The sequence below is a fragment of the Bactrocera latifrons genome, unplaced genomic scaffold (genome assembly GCF_001853355.1).
Source record: "Bactrocera latifrons isolate USDA-ARS-PBARC rearing strain unplaced genomic scaffold, ASM185335v1 scaffold_20, whole genome shotgun sequence".
In the NCBI taxonomy this organism is placed as follows: domain Eukaryota; kingdom Metazoa; phylum Arthropoda; class Insecta; order Diptera; family Tephritidae; genus Bactrocera; species Bactrocera latifrons.
Window position 1 is genome coordinate 1107949 of NW_017535519.1, and position 17115 is coordinate 1125063.

Here is a 17115-nt window from a genome sequence, read left to right on the forward strand (position 1 = left end):
CTGACTCTTTTAGTTTTAGGACTTACAAACAACCGTTATGTGAACAAAACTATAATACTCTCTTTAGCAACTTTGTTGCGAGAGTATAAAAATTGCTTGAATTCCACCCGAACTTAGTCTTCCTTACTTGTTTTAATACAGGGCTCGAATATTTATTGCACGAATGTAACACTGCAATAATTTAAAATTTATTCTGGTGAGTTTCTGATTTTTATTTCTTAAGACAAAAATATAAATGCTTTCCAATATTAGAGTATTCAACGCTTGTAGCCACCGCCACCACCTCCGCCAAAGGGACCACCGCCGCCACCACCATAAGGGCCACCACCTCCTCCATAAGGTCCACCACCGCCACCACCATAGGGACCACCGCCGCCACCATAAGGTCCACCTCCGCCACCATAAGGTCCACCACCACCTCCACCGTATCGACCGCCGCCACCGCCACCTCCTTGCGCTTGACACGCAACAACCAAACACACCAAGAGCAACAGTGCAGCGAAGAACTTCATTCTGATTGATTTGAAGTAAAATAAGGCGGAATCACCGGCTTTTTATACTCAACTTGATATGCTATTCTATGAATTCGTTACTCACAAACAATAACAACAGAGGCGATTGGTTGCTCACAGCAACACTTGCAGTACTAAATGTAATATTTATTCTACTTATATATGTAGATATACATATGTATATATGTGTTTAAATACATATGTATGGCTGAAATTCGTGACAAAGAGAAGTGCAAGTAAATATAAAGCGTACACAACAACAATAACAGTAATCTTTACCCATTATAAATTCTGTTTTCGTATAGGTTAGGACAGTTTAAATCGGTGAACGTATTTCCCCCACTGAAGATTGGCAGGCCGAACATCATTTGCGTAGACATTTTAAATGAATGTGTATACACTTTCACACATATTATATATCAGTATATATGTACATACATATATGCAAAGGAGTATATACACACTCACACAATATACTAGTAGAAACAGCCACAGGCCGTCCTCATCTATTATCGCTTAAAATAATTTATACAGATGCACTTACATACATATATGTGTGTATATGTGTGTACATCACCACATTTATATGTTTGTATGTATATATTATAATTTCTTTCTTTATGCATACGTAAAAAGCAGGCGCATTAGCTCATAAAATTTCCCATCGTTTCAAAACAGCTGATAGGGAATTTCCAAGAAGAAATAAAGACTGAAAAGGTGAGACATAAAAGGGCAAATTACATTGCATAGGTATAATATGACTTAATTATTAATAAATACGTACTTACATATGGTACTTACATTCATACAAAAACATGAAAAAACGTAAACTTCGGCTGCACCGAAGCTAATATACCCTTCACAGGTGCATTTCTTTTAGTAACTATGTGGTCAATTTGTATGGCAGCTATATGCTATAGTTAACCGATCTGAACAATTTCTTCTGAGATTATATTGTGACCTTAAGCAGTAATCCATGCCAAATTTCGTGAAGATACCACGTCAAATGCGAAAATTTTCCATACAAACCCTTGATTCCGATCGTTCAGTTTGTATAGCAGCTATATGCTGCAGTAAGCCCATCTGAAAAACTTCTTCGTACATTATTATCTTAGAAAATAAACGGTGCCAACTTTCGTGATGATACCACGTCAAATGTGAAAGTTATCCATACAAGAATTTGATTCCGATCGTTCAGTTTGTATGGCAGCAATATGGTATAGTGGTCGTGGTAGTGGTAGTGACGTTTGCAAAATTTCAAAATAATATCTTAAAAACTGAGGGATTAGTTCGTATATATACAGACAGACGGACATGGCTAAACCGACTCAGGTCAATATACTGATCATTTATATACATACATATATACTTTATATATAGGGTCCCCGACGCTTCCTTCTGATTGTTAAAAACTTCTCGACAAATTTAGTATACCCTGTTCAGTGTATAAAAATAAATTTAACTGAAATTCCTTTCGATGTCATTTTCATTTAAAAGACAACCGGAAAAAATTCGGCATTTTTTTAGCTATGATAGGAATGTGTATGCGCCACACTAACCTTTTGGGATCGTGAGCAAATCGTCAACATACCCTGTAAAGCTGTTTACTAGAAAATTCCAGACCGAATCGAGTATAATTAATCTTTTTATACCGCGAACAGGGTTCAAAGATTGTAAACGTCGGAGACCCTATAAAATATACCAGCTTGTCAAAAAAGTCTTGCGGTATTTTCGCTAGTTGGCGCTGAGAGCGCGTAGTTCTAGTTTTATTCGCCGCATCGGGTCCATGCTATACCTTTTTGGAAAGCTCTTTTCACACGCTAACACGTGTTTGATTGATTGTCGTTTATTTTAAGGGGTTCGTGAGTTATAGCGTCGCAAACATGGAGCAAAATAAAGAGAAAATACGGCATATTTTGCAGTACTACTACGATAGAAGCAAAAATGCATCTCAAGCGAATAAAATTTGTGCAGTTTATGGACCCGATACAGTTTCCACTTAAACCGCACAACGATGGTTTCAACGTTTTCGTTCTGGTGTAAAGGTGGTCGAAGATGCGCCACGCTCCGGAAGGCCTGTCGTCGAAAATTGCGATAAAATCGCTGAATTGGTCGAAAGAGACCGGCATAGTAGGAGTGGTCAAGAGCTGGGCATGAGTCATCAAAAAAAATTTTATGAACAAGTGAAAATTCAATAAAAATACCGCAGGACTTTTTTGACAACCTAATATAAAAAATTATTAGCGTGACGTTATTTAACCTTGTCCGGCAGTCTGTATGTATATACGCAAACTAACCCCTCAGTTTTTGAGATATCGATCTGGAATTTTGCACACAAGAAACTGTTCATTAATTGGAACCGCCGATATCGAACTATTATAGCATTTAGCTGCTACACAAACTGCATGATCAAAATCGAGTTTTTGTATGAAACCTTTTTATTTGGCTAGATATCACGAAATTTTAAATTTTTTTTTAGGTACAATCAAAGAATAAATACGGTACATATTCATTCAATTAAAAAATATTGCTATTATTGTATATATCCATTTCTCATATGAAGCGTGATTAAATAACTTCACATAACCCTAAAATATCGCTTCGGGAAGAATAATGCATTGGGCAACAATATTATAAGATCACATAAAACTTTCTATAATCTTACTACATAGAGTCTCCAATGATTTCATCATACCACTTTTCTCTTGCTAAGTTGGCATTTCTGGGCTCAACATGATTCCAGATTGTTTAGTTACACAGGCTAAGTTGCCTGGTGATCGGTTCACACAGAATTTTTCGAATCATCATAAAGCTCGTACAATTTACTTCAAAACATTTCTCCCAAACTCAACTAAAACACTCTGATCCGTTGCAGTTTTCAAAAATAGGATGTGAGTACTTTGCGCACCAAATATAGTACTACGAATGCATAGAGTCCTATATTTTATATCTTGGAACTAAAGAAATCATTCTTTCGTTTTATTCAAAATCTTAACCTGGGTTGTAGCGAATCAAGAGTAGAACTATCACAGGAAGAGGAATATAAACCTTTAGCTCCTTATATTCTAAAAATCTCCTATGATGATACCTAAAATTATGTTTAAGTAACAGTTATTGTATATCCTAAGACCGGAAACATCATAAAACGAGAAAATTTCTTTAATACAGAGACATCAAGGAGGTTCTCAAATTTGACAACTTTTGTCTCCTTCCAGAACTCTTAAATGTCTATACATATCCAAATCTTACAATCAATTAATGAACCAATTAATGTAATGTCACTGAAGTAAAAAATATAAATGTTAAGTCGAGGCACAAATCCTAAATTGGATTGGCTATATCTTTGTCTCCATGTATATTTGGACAGAAAAGAATTTATATAGTATATACATATATCAAGAAAAATAACATTTTACACAATTCACAATTGGTAATAACATTACCACAATTCTCTAACTTTGAATATCCTACTAATTTTCGACATTTATATGTAGTAACATATGATCTGAAAACATTTCGAATCTCGAAGAGCAACATAGTTATACATATGTGCTCAGTGTCAATTTCGAAATGGAAAAGAGATTTTTGCAAAATCTATGATTTCCGTGATCTAGCTGTGAAATTTAGATTATGTTTAATATGATCTCAAATGTGGAATTATTTTTGCCTTAGATTCCCAGTGGAGTAGCATTTGTATGGTAAATTATCCTATTCTGACTTTTCTTCGACCACACAAAGAAGTGTCAACAGTATACCATAATATCCGGTCACATAGATAATGGTAAGCTAACCTTATGTAACCTTTAATATTACAAAGATGACAAATAAAAAAATTATAAAACTGCCGACAGTAAATAGTATATGCAATATGTTTTTATGAATGCTGACTTTTCAAAAGATTCGTTTACATATCGCTTAAACGATTCAAGTTCTTTCTTAGCACTTTCCGGTTATTTAAAAAATGAAAGACGATTGTCTGAAATTTTAATTAATATTTAACAAAATCACAATAGTCTTCGACAAGATAATTCACTAATCCTGTAACATATCAGTTTTATCCAAAAATATGTAAGAGTCGACGTCCTTCAATAAGATCCTTTACTATTTCATGCTTAACGACGCCCACCGCCACCGCCGCCACCAATAGGGCCGCCACCACCTCCTCCGATTGGGCCACCGCCACCACCTCCTCCGATCGGGCCGCCACCGCCTCCTCCAGTTGGGCCACCACCGCCGCCACCAGTCGGCCCACCGCCACCGCCATTAAACTGTGCCTGACTGGATGCAAACAAGCAGGCCAAGAGCGCTAAGACAACCAGATACTTCATGCTGTTTGTTCTATTATTACGTAAATAATCAGAGCACACGTCTATTTATACGAACGTTGAATGCAGTTGTCGCATTGTGCACGCCAAACTGTGTTCTCCTCATGCTTCTCTTCGTTGTGAAGAGCAAACTACTTTTTATTTGCAACCAAAACAACAATGTAGAATTGCCTAGACAACAACGAGGAAAAATTAAAACAAAAACAATTAAAAGTGTTTCGGACTTTCAACTCGTGCTCGGCAAACGAAGTGGGTGTGTTAAGTAAGATGGTTTCAAAAGTATTACTTTACTTCAACTTACAATTGTTTACATTATTGGAATGACAGACGTCGGCGGGAAATTGCATTTTATTGCAATATATGAATATCGTAAATCAGTATGTTTTATACTTGTATGAGTGTATAATACAGATATTTTTATGTATGTTAGTTGAAAACTGTTGTATTGTTTATTACTTTCATTGGATTACTAACAGTTAAGCAATAATTATTTCGTTGCTTTCCGTAAACAAATTTGTGCTACTGCTAGTCAGTAATAGTAACTGGCATCTTTTATTTACGGAAGCAGTTGCTAAAAAAAAAATAATTAACAAGTAAATATGGGCTAAGTTCGGGTGTCAACGAACATTTTATACTCTCGCATGATAAAGTGATAATAAGAAAATATTATACACCGAATTCTATTGAAATCGGTCGAGTAGTTCCTGAAATATGGTTTTTGGTCCATAAGTGGGCGACGCCACGAACATTTTAAATTTAAAAAAAACCTTGGGGGTAGCTTCCCTCTGCCATTTCTTCCGTAAAATTTAGTGTTTCTGACGGTTTTTGTTAGTCGGTTAACGCACTTTTAGTGATTTTCAACCTAACCTTTGTATGGGAGGTGGGCGTGGTTATTATCCGATTTCTTCCGTTTTTGAACTGTATATGGAAATGCCTGAAGGAAACGACTCTAAAGAGCTTGGTTGACATAGCTATAGTAGTTTCCAAGATATGTACAAAAAACTTAGTAGGGGCGGGGCCAGGCCCACTTTTCCAAAGAAATTACGTCCAAATATGCCCCTTCCTAATGCGATCCTTTGTGCCAAATTTCACTTTATTATCTTTGACTTAGTTATGACACTTTATAGGTTTCGATTTTCGCCATTTTGTGGGCGTGGCAGTGGGCCGATTACAGCTTGCACGGAGGGGACGGACGGACGGACAGACAGACATCCGGATTTCAACTCTATTCGTCACCCTAATCACTTTGGTATATATAACCCTATATCTGACTATTTTAGTTTTAGGACTTACAAACAACCGTTATGTGAACAAAACTATAATACTCTCCTTAGCAACTTTGTTGCGAGAGTATAAAAACTAGAAAAAGACAAAAATTTTCAATACCCAACTGGAAAATGAATAGAAAAAGTTTAAATTTTTGCTTACAAAAATTACAATTAGTAAATTGAGAATACCAATTACTAAATCAAATAGTAATTACTAGAAGAGCTCTGTGTACAATCTTTTTAAGTAGAACAAGTAAGCAATGTTTGAGCTCGGGCGTATACGTATAGAAAGATTTAAGCTTTGTAATTTCACTAATTTACCTTATAACAAAGAAATGTACAGAAATTCCAATTATAGATCTATCTATCCAAATATGTTGTTAAGTTTAGTTAGTGTGACAGCTATATGATATAGGCAGGAATAAAGGGATGTCCAACTTATTCCAGTGTGAGAGCGCTTCAAAATTAGCGTTTCTATAACATTTTCCATTATGGCCAGATTGGACTAAATAATAATTTTTGGGCATTTAAATTAAAACACCCAACATTTAGTAAGAATAAAAATTACTATATAGTGGTTATTTAATACATGGAGAGCCTATTTAAATATTTTTATGGCATGTTAAAACAACTGACTTTTGACTTTTCAATGCCCAATAAAAGTTTTAAAGCTTGTTAGCTCTCAATCATTAAATATATTTAATAATTTTCCATTGAAAATAATTCTATAATGCTTGACATTACAAAACGTTTCATCAAATACATCTAAATTTCATAAATTTTTTTTTAATTTTTGTAAGTGCAACAAATCTCCCCGTTTACATATTTTTTTTTGATAAGATTTCAATCTGGCCATCGCTCGTTTCCAATTGCTAAACGTCAAAATCCACTGAACTCGATTAGCTCTCAAAGTTCAGTAGGTTTTGGCGTTTGGCAAAGAGTTTAGAGTTGGACAACTCTTTATCTCTGCTATAGGAATACAATATAAACAATATCTTCAACGATTATTCTTTTACATTGGAAAATAATCCATACCATATTTTGTGAATATATAGTATGTACATATCTTGCCAAATAAAGACATTTTCTCTATAAGAACTATAGTGGTCCGATATCGGCAGTTCCGACAAATGAGCGCTTCTCGCGGAGAAAATTTCCGATAGATATTTCAAAACCTGAGTGACTGCTTCGAATATATACAGACGAGTAGGCAGACAGAGATGGCTAAACAGACTCAGATCCTCATACTGATCATTTATACATCATGTACATACAAATATAATACGAAGCTGTATCAGTTTCTGTAGCACAACAATGGTTCGCTCGCTGCCGCACTAGAAATTTCGAAATTTCGATTTTCACTGATGAAAGTTTTACACTCTTAGAATAACGTCTCTAGCAGAAAATAGCAAAAAGTGGTCGATCAAAATAATACATATTTATTTATTTAATTATTATTATAAATTTAAAAAATGATTTAAAATTTGATTTGAAATACGAAAAGCCTTTTCCACTACCTAATATAAGTATGCGTTTATAAGGTTTCTGTTTCCTTCTGGGTATTACAAACATCGTGGCAAGCTTAATATATCCCGCTCAGAGTAAGATAAAGTGATTACTTATAACAATTCTAATGAGGACTAGTGCGAAAAAACAAAAATTAAAACATTACACTGGTTCCATACACATAGTCCTCATTTAAGTAACATGAAAATCTTTGTTCTTCCGATTGACTTTATCAGGAATGTACTCGTATGTACATTCTGTCAAGAAATTGTCGCGAATTCTTTATTTCCCCCTCTCATCTCCCGCTTATATGGAATACAGGTAAATTTTTTGTCCTTGGTAGGTATAAGTGTCCTTAATTATGATGCCAAAAATTGGCGCAATCTGTCAACCAGTGTGTTTACAGCAACTGTTTCTGAGAGTCGACCTCAGTAGTGCCTGTCGAATTTTACAAAAAAATTTAACGTATTTGTGTTAAATTTTGGCCAAAAACTCAACAAATATCATTGAGCAAGCACCGTATTCACCTGATTTATTTGGTTTCTGGCGATTCTTGTAACTCAAAGAAGAGCTTCGGGGAAACCGTTTTGGGTTAATTAAAGATCAAAACGTATTCGACGCAGGAGCTGAAGGCCATTCCGGAAAGTGCCTTTAAAAAGTGTGTTGACGATTGGAAGAGTGAAGAAAATGAAATGGATGTTACTTTGAAGCCGATAAAATAATAATTGAAAAATTTGCGTTTTACTTATAATTTGCGCATACTTTCTTGACAGAATGTATGTACACTTGGGCTCACATAATTAAGTCACGCCAGTAACAGAACGAAAGTTTATTCAAAGCAACTTCTATGGTACAGGAATGAAACTTAATTTTACAAAAAATGGAAGAATTTTTAATTCAATTCAAAACAGAATACTTATTTTTTATTTAACTTCTAAAATAATAAAAATATTGCGCTCATTAGCTCTTAGCCCATCCATGTTGTTGTGCTCATAAAATCAAGTCACCTAAAGAAAAATGTGTTATTCGAAGTATACGACATTTTTTTGCAGTTTTACCTTACCTAAGACTAAGACTTAGTTGGATAACCTTTATTACGTAGCATCTCAGTACATCACTTAGGCATTGTTTGGACTAAGTAGCACATTGAGCGGCACTTATTTTGTACCACTCTGGCTGTATTATTCCCCATAAAGAATCTTTGTTGCGAGGTTTTTGTGCAGCTACGGCTCTTTTTATAATCCCCCATAGGTTCCTATGGGGTTTAGGTCCGGACTTTGAGCTGGCCAATCCAGAATTTTAATATTTCGACTACGTATCCAAGTTTTAACGACCCGCGAGCAGTGTTTGGGGTCGTTATCGTGCTGGTCTAATCCAAGCTAACGGTAAGTTGTCCACATAATCACCGTCTAAATTGTTCTCCAGTATTCCTTTGTACATTTCACCTGTAATTTTCCCGTCTATTTTAACAATCGGGCCAACGCCTGATGACGTGAAGCAACCCCACACCATCACCGATGAACCGCCATGTTTCACGGTTTTTTTAGTGTATTTGGGATGGAGTTTTTGCAAGGGGGGTCGTCTTACATATGGTTTCCCATCACTACCAAATACATTAAATTTGGATTCGTCACTCCAAACTACCAAATTCCAAAATTTAGAGTCCTTCCAGAGATGGTCTTTAGCAAACGCTTTTCGCTTTTCAATATTTTTTTTTTTTTTTGAAACGTTAGGTTTTCGTCTTGCTAAACGGGCATTCAATGAATTTCTTGTAGTCGTCTTACGTACAGTTTGCGCAGATATTTGTACGCCGTGGTATTCCTTTAATGGAGCTCTAATTTCTGTGGAGGTTAAAAATGGATCAGACTTACTTAGCCTTACTAAGGCCCTATCGTCAGAACGGGTGGTCTTTCTTGGCTTTTTACGCGGTAAATTTTCAAAAGTCTTATTTTTTTATAAAATTGAACAGCGTTATTAATTTTGCCTCGAGAAATTCCTAAAACATCAACAACTTCGGCAATATTTTGATATTTTTGAAAACATTCCCATATGACCCTTCTTTCGCTTGAAGTTGTGCCTTTATTCTTGCCCATGACGACAATGACTACAAATTTTGTTAATAATAATTTCATTTAGTAAAAAAGAACAATATTGATGTGCGCAAAAATTTTAATTTACCCGTTTCAAGCAGAATGACTTAATTATGTGAGCACACTTTTATTGACAATAAATGGAAAATTCATTTAAACTCTCCCAAACGAAAATACTTGAATGCGCTGGAAATCGGTGGCGTTCCTAGAATAACGGAACTTTTTGCTCGCGCAATATTAGGGATGTTGCATAAAGAAATATACCTTATTTTTTTACATGTTGTGAAAAAGTACTGAATGACTTAATTATATGAGCACAAGTGTATGTATGTATATATCCTGTCAATATGTTAGATAATATATCTAAATTTAAGTGACATAGTATTGTATGTAGATTGTGGGTTTGAAAATAAGTCAAATCGGACCCCTCAATAACATGACTTGTTGATTCTAATTGATTTAATGCTGATAACTGTTATATCTGTAGAATTTCGAGTAATCTTGAAAATACTTGATGTAAACATATACTTGAGCATGCTTTAGTTTAAAGCCCAAAGTACTATTTATGAAATGAGTCGAGTAATGATTTTCGATCTTTCAGTTAACTTTGTCCCATATATATCAATCCAAGAGAGATATTTTAATGAAATTGAGTGGATTTAGTTTTTTCGACTGAAAATAGTTTAATTAAAAAATACATGAAATCGGTCTATACTTTCCCTTTATCCTCTTATAGCTAATTTCCGTTATTTCGGTTGATTGCAATTGTTTACAACTTTGTCCAAAAGCAGATATTGAATTCACGTGCCATTTTCTACGGGTACACCTTAGAAACATTCTCCGCGAAATTATCGTATTGACAAAATAACTAGAACGTTTTTCTCGGAAACTATTAACCTTTTCTATGTAATTGTATAATATTTGTTGATTATCTGGGTAAATTTATGCAAATTTTGTTTTTAATCTTGCTTGTCAAAGCAGAAAATAAATAAAAAAAACTTTTTCCTAGTAAATTTGATGAATGTGGTAGTGGAATAACGGACTTGGTATTTGAATAATATGGTATTTAAAAGAGCTATGAATAGATGCATCTGCTTTTTAGCCGACTTTGAAAAATAGTTATCGGCTAGCAAGAGGCCTATTTGTGCCCAATATCGTTTCGATACCTTCATTAAGGGATACTAAGTTAGAGGGATCGAAACTAAGTTGCCCTTCTATACGAAGTAGCCATAATTGAGACTCCGTATTGCTCATTTTGAAGTCTCTCTTAGATGGATTTATAAGAATTTTTTGCATCAAATAGAGAGCAATTTCTCCAAAGTAAGAGTTGCTACGTCTATAGTTACGTTTTTGGGCTGATCCATTTGTAGATCAGATGGGTTCACATTTTTTGGCGTTGTAAGCTAGAGAATTCCCGCGACTCCTGCAGTTATATAGAAAAGAGAATCGACTAATATTCTTATCTCTGTAAAAACAGTTAACATATGTAGACGATCCCGATATTTGATGTATTAACTCTAATAGTACTATAAGAACGTCACGCGATTTAGGTAATAGACTGACATGCATATTTCTTGATATGATTCGGTTACCAAAATTTCGATACGTTTAGAAAATGTCCCTATATAGGAAATATTGTCGACTTTTTTGGTGATATCGGTCCTACGTGTGTGTTAAAGTATTATTCAACTGCGTGATAATTTAAGATTATTAATCATAAGAAATAATATAATATTAGAGCCGCAGCGCCACCAGTAAGCTTAGCCATCGCAACATACATACATACACTAAAAAAGCTGATCCATAAAGACCATACACTTGTATTCAATATCAAAAAGGCTCTACAAAAGACATTCCTGAAGCATTCAGTAACGATTTGAAGGAATCTTTTCTGATTAGTATTGAGCAAATAGATGGCGATACTACTAAACAACATTGAATAGTTCGATGTTAAAATGACCAAGGTGTAAAGGCAACCTTCGCTCCTATAGACATTAATAGCGAATAAATTGTTAAGGGACTTAGACGGCAAAGCTCCCAAGATAGTGGTATATTCAGATCATAATGCAGCTCTACACACCCCGTTAGCAGTATTATGACTCTTTATTTTCGATTTTCAAAGGAGGATTGGAAAACACGTTGGCAGAAACGCAACATACATGTCTGGGAGTAATTACTTAGAAAGTGACAAAATAGATATTAATAAGTAATAAACGTTTTTAAGAAGTACACAAGTATTTCTTGAACCAACCTCGTAGAACTATCGGGCATAGCTCGGTGGGTAGTAGTGGTGTGACAAGCACAGACTATATGATTCCAACTTTCAATTGACAAAGACGGTTTTCAGTAAACATGAAAAGAGATGGTTGTCGTAAAGGTATGTTAGCTGCGCGCAGCACATTGAAAATTTGTATTGTTAGCTCGGGAAAAAAGTGGGGAGCTAGTGAGGGTATATACTGCCCAGAGTTAGATATAAGGCAGCCTTTTAAGCTGCTAGACAAGCAGAGGTCTTTGCTATTGAGAACGCCGTGGAGCTAACCTATATAGCATCAGCAGGCAACTCCGTAGTTAACATATACATATGTATGTGGAAAGTCAGGCAGTAGTCAAGGCAGTAACCGCGTTTCACATTACACAGAAGTGGGTGGGAAAGCAGGACAGCGAAAGAAAGTGTCGCCAGATACAAGCGACTTCACTTTTACTTCATGGCAAATCACGCGTAGAGAAAACTGAGAGAGTGGACGATGTTTCCAAAGGGTGATGTACGGCACATCCCCAAAAATGACTATTCCTTTTGAATTTCGTAATGGCACCTCACGGATTATCGCAAAGGACCAAAACTAGTTTATGCGTGGCTCATTAGCGTACCAGATTAAACAATGACATTATGTATGTACATACATACATATGTATGTAAAGTTAGTTAGGCACTTAATAGCCTATGTGCATCCTTCGAAGAGCATACAAAATATTATTTTGTCAAAAAAGTCTTGCGGTATTATTTATTTATTTACTTTTTTATTTTATAAGGGTTTGATGACTCATGCCCAACTCTTGACCGATGCTACGGCTGCTACTATGCCGGTCTCTTTCGACCAATTCAGCGATTTTATCGCAATTTTTGACGACAGGCCTTCCGGAGCGTGGCGCAACTTCGACCACCTCTAACCCAGAACAAAAACGTTGAAACCATCTTTGTGCGCTGGAAATGGAAATTGTATCGAGTCCATAAACTGCACAAATTTTATTGGCGGTTTGAGATGCATTTTTGCCTATCCATACAGTAAAATATGCCGTATTTTCTCTTTATTTTGCTCCTTGTTTGCGACGGGATAACTTACGAACGACTTAAAAGAAACGACAATCAATCAAACACGTGTTAGCGCCTGAAAAGCAAAAAGGTATAGCATGACTCGACGAATAAAACTAGATCTGCGGGCTCTCAGCGCCAACTAGCGAAAATACCGCAAGACTTTTTTTGACAACCTAATAAATTTCATTTGATCCATCTGACTATTTAGAGCATTCTGTGATATATGTACATAGTACATAAATACATATATACTTTGCTCATCATAATGCATTGAAATATAAGTATAAATAGCTCTGCGACATACATATGTATAACTACAAACATCTTTGGCACTTACTACTTTTTTGGAAGGGTTTCATGAATACTATCATGTTGTAAGCTTTCAAAAATTATCTACATAGGTTAATTAATTAATTATACATGACGACAGGGAATTTCACTATACAATTTGGCTTGATATGCTTTTATTTTATTCCACTTAAAAAAGAACAAATCATCACAATTGCTGCATACTTTCAGGCTGAAAGGAAGCGCACAGAGTGTCGTATTAGTTTGAAGAATATACATATTGATAAAGTGTGCGCAAACGTATTATATTCTCTGTTCATTATTTGATACCGGAATATCACTTAATTTATCAAAAGCAATTTATTTACTTTACGCGTATTCAGAATGCATTAAACGTTAGGCCAATACAAAGCTCCCTAAAAATGCACACCATTGATTATTTATTATTGGGGTAAGGAAAAAAATCCGGAATCATCTCGTTCAAAATCAATAACCGCCATGTTGCTTCTTTAGTGACGTAGTTACAAACGTATTTTATCGATTACACCAAACTGCAATTTGAATATGAATTAGTGGTGAATATAGTAGGATCCATGAGTTGTCAACTTCCATATTCATTCTTCTAAGTTAAATGCTGAATGTTCTGCCATTGTCGTCTGGTGGGCTACGCCGATAGAGTGGATATTCATCATTTCTAGTTAGTGTTTCCGAAAGAAARGYACGTGGATAGTGTTTCGTGCATTTATTGTCAGCCATACAAACCGAAAAGGGATTGTAATGTTCGAAAGGTCCATGAATCATATTGGTTTTCACCACTTCGAATAATAGTGGATCTTTCTCTGCATCAATAATTTCCGCAGAAATGATTTCATCAATTTGATCTGGTATAACCACCAGCCAAAGAAGAATGTGTACTTGCGGCAAACCTCTCTTTTGCCACTCAACTGTGTACATCTAGCATCCAACAGCATCATCAAACATCGTAACTGTTGTTTGAAAAGTTGTGCTGTGACATCTTGACGATCGATTGTTGATTGACCGCGATCCATAATTCCGCACGAACATATGTCATCGCATCCTGCTTCTTGCCTTGCCTTGCCTTGGGCTGCCATACGTTGCTCGCAAAAAAAAAAAAAAACAACGCCGACCGATATTAGGGCGACCTCTTCGTGGCTTCGTAACAAATTTCTATCTGCAATTGCTCACTTTGCGTGAAACATGCATATGTAAAGTTTTCAGTGAATAATTTTCAATAAGTTTTATTTTGAATAGCCGGAATAAAAAAGCAAGCGACCAAAATTGAACGTTTCAAATAATTCGCAAATCAAAATATTGAAAAACAAAAGAAACAAAAATTAAAAAAAAAAATGTGTATGGAAAGGAGTTACTTTTTGGAACTATTAAATTTTTCGACTTTTCCCCATGAAAAGGTATTTTTAATTTAAATCTTCCCCGAACCACAACGAATAATCTCTGAAAATTTCAGCAAGATTGGTGCAGGAGTTCTCTTAGGGTTACCAATAAACAAACATTCGTTTGTTTGTATGGGAAAAAGAAAAGGGCTGGTTGTAGGGGTTTCCCGGAAATTATTCGAAATTTTCTTACCCTAAAAACCATGCTTGAACCTCAACGATCACATTAAAAAAGAATTATCAAATTTGCTTCAGTCGTATGAAAGTTATAAGCGTACATACATTTTGGCGATTCATTTTTATTTATATACATACATACATACATATGTAGATAATGAACCGTTTTCTTTGAGTTGCAATTTTTTTGTCTTATTGAATTTCGATATTATATCGCTTTTTTATATACATTAAACAAATAAACTGAAAAATATTAATAAATTTGCTTTGTTTACGTTAATTAACATCAAATTTAAAATAAAATTGAAATAGTATGTCTCAGGCAATTACTTTCTGTGTAATCGACAGTAATTTCATTATCATATTTCAGTTGCAAATATTTTGCCCGATACTGTACATATGGGTGGTGGGCTGAGTTTTCATCCAATTTAATAAATAAATAATTAAGTCGAAGGCAAGTAATATTTAATATTATTTAATTATTTAATTCGTATACAAAAAGCAAATATTTTGTACGTTTCCGCTACACTGTGCGCCATAAGTCATTGACACGCAAAGCTCTAGTGCGCTGGTCCGCTGTTATTTGGCGTCACTTTTGCTTTCGACGATTAAATTTTGATACCCGCAATTCGGCGCCCGCCCTTTGTCGTGCCGCCGACTGGCATTTACTTTGTTATGATGTGCGAATTAAACAAAATGCGAAGAAAAGCAAGCTCTATTATAGCAGTAATTGCGACATTGCGCTGTCTTTTGTTTTTACCATTGCAAATATGAGCTAATGATTAGATCATAAGCGGGGCAGTGCTGAAGCACACGGCTTGTGCTTTAATGAGCGCTCCTTGTCGGCTTCTTTCATTTGTATAGGTTTTGTATTGTCATAATGTAACACTATTATCTGCTTATTATTATTACTTTTGTTGTTTGAAAATTGACATAATTGTTGCTGTAAGACATTTTAATTAAGGAATACTTTTATGACAAGCAATTAAATGTAGTGCAGTGGATTTCACACAAAATTCCGGTTGCATGACGCACATGCGGCATTTGCGTGCAACACTTGAGGTAACGACTGTCTAGTGTAGGTGTGTGCATTTCAAGATTATTTTTTCTAAGCAAACACCTAAATTTAATAATATAAATTAATTTTATTTAGCACATTTTTCTTTTTAAAAATATGGTAACATCTTAAATAAGAATATCTTTTACAACAAAATGATTGTCAAACATAATTTATAATGAGCGTACTTTGTATATACATATATGTAAGTATGTGTATATGCATGAATATGCATGTACTTCGAAGTGAAATGAAGGCGTGAGGTGATTTGGGCGGCAAGCAATGCACTGACCTTTAAATGTCGCCAAACACTTGTTTCTGCAATGAAAGCTGCTCAGCTGCTTCGCCTCTCTGCTTTAGTGGACTAGAATAAATATGCCTAAACTAAAGTGCGTTTACAACAGCATTAGAAAACATATTTATGCATTTTCTTAAGAAACTATACTTTGGTGGCGCCTACGACAGACGCTCATTTTCGTTTGTACCAACCACTGCCGCCACCGCTGCCGGAAGCCGCCCAACCACCGCTGCCGGACGATTGCCAGCCTCCTCCACCGCTTGCTGGCGCATAGTTGTAGCCACCACCACCGCCGCTACCGCCACTTGCATCTCCATGTGAGCCGGCTGCTGCGGCAATAACAGCAGTATCGAGATGACCGCCACTACCGCCATAACCACCACCGCTGCTGTAGCTACTGCCACCGTCATAACCGCCACCGCCATAGCCACCACCACCACCGCTGTGTGAGTCGCTAGCAGCTGCTGCGGCTGCTATATTAGCGATGGAATGTGAGTCTCCACCACTGCTGTAGCCGCCACCGCTGCTGTAACTGCCGCTGCTTCCATGTGAAGATGAACTGGCCGCAGCTGCGGCTGCAGCTATGTGTGCGTCATCGTGGCCGCCTCCGCTACCGCCATATCCACCACCACCGCCGCTGCTGTGTGAGCCACTAGATGCTGCTGCTATGGCTGCGATTTTCGCCAAATGTGAGTCACCGCCACTGCTGCCACCATGACCACCGCCGTAGCTGTAGCCACCGCCGCCATGTCCACCATGACCGCCGGCGCTGTAACCACTGCCAGATTCCTTGATAATTGCATAGGTATCTACTTGAGCACCACCGCCGCCATGTCCACCTGCACTATAACCGCCACCATAGCCGCCGC

At 36.2% G+C, this 17115-nt stretch overlaps 1 protein-coding gene across 1 annotated transcript in view; it reads right to left on the reverse strand.

Moving 5' to 3' along the window:
• Positions 1-16016: 16016 nt before the first annotated feature.
• Positions 16017-17115, reverse strand: part of LOC108967973 (glycine-rich cell wall structural protein 1.8-like) — a gene marked incomplete in the record, with an annotated part of 2223 nt that continues 1124 nt past the window's right edge. Inside the window, 1 exon segment of the mRNA XM_018931686.1 lies at positions 16017-17115. Within this exon segment, the coding sequence (XP_018787231.1) occupies positions 16418-17115 (698 nt within the window).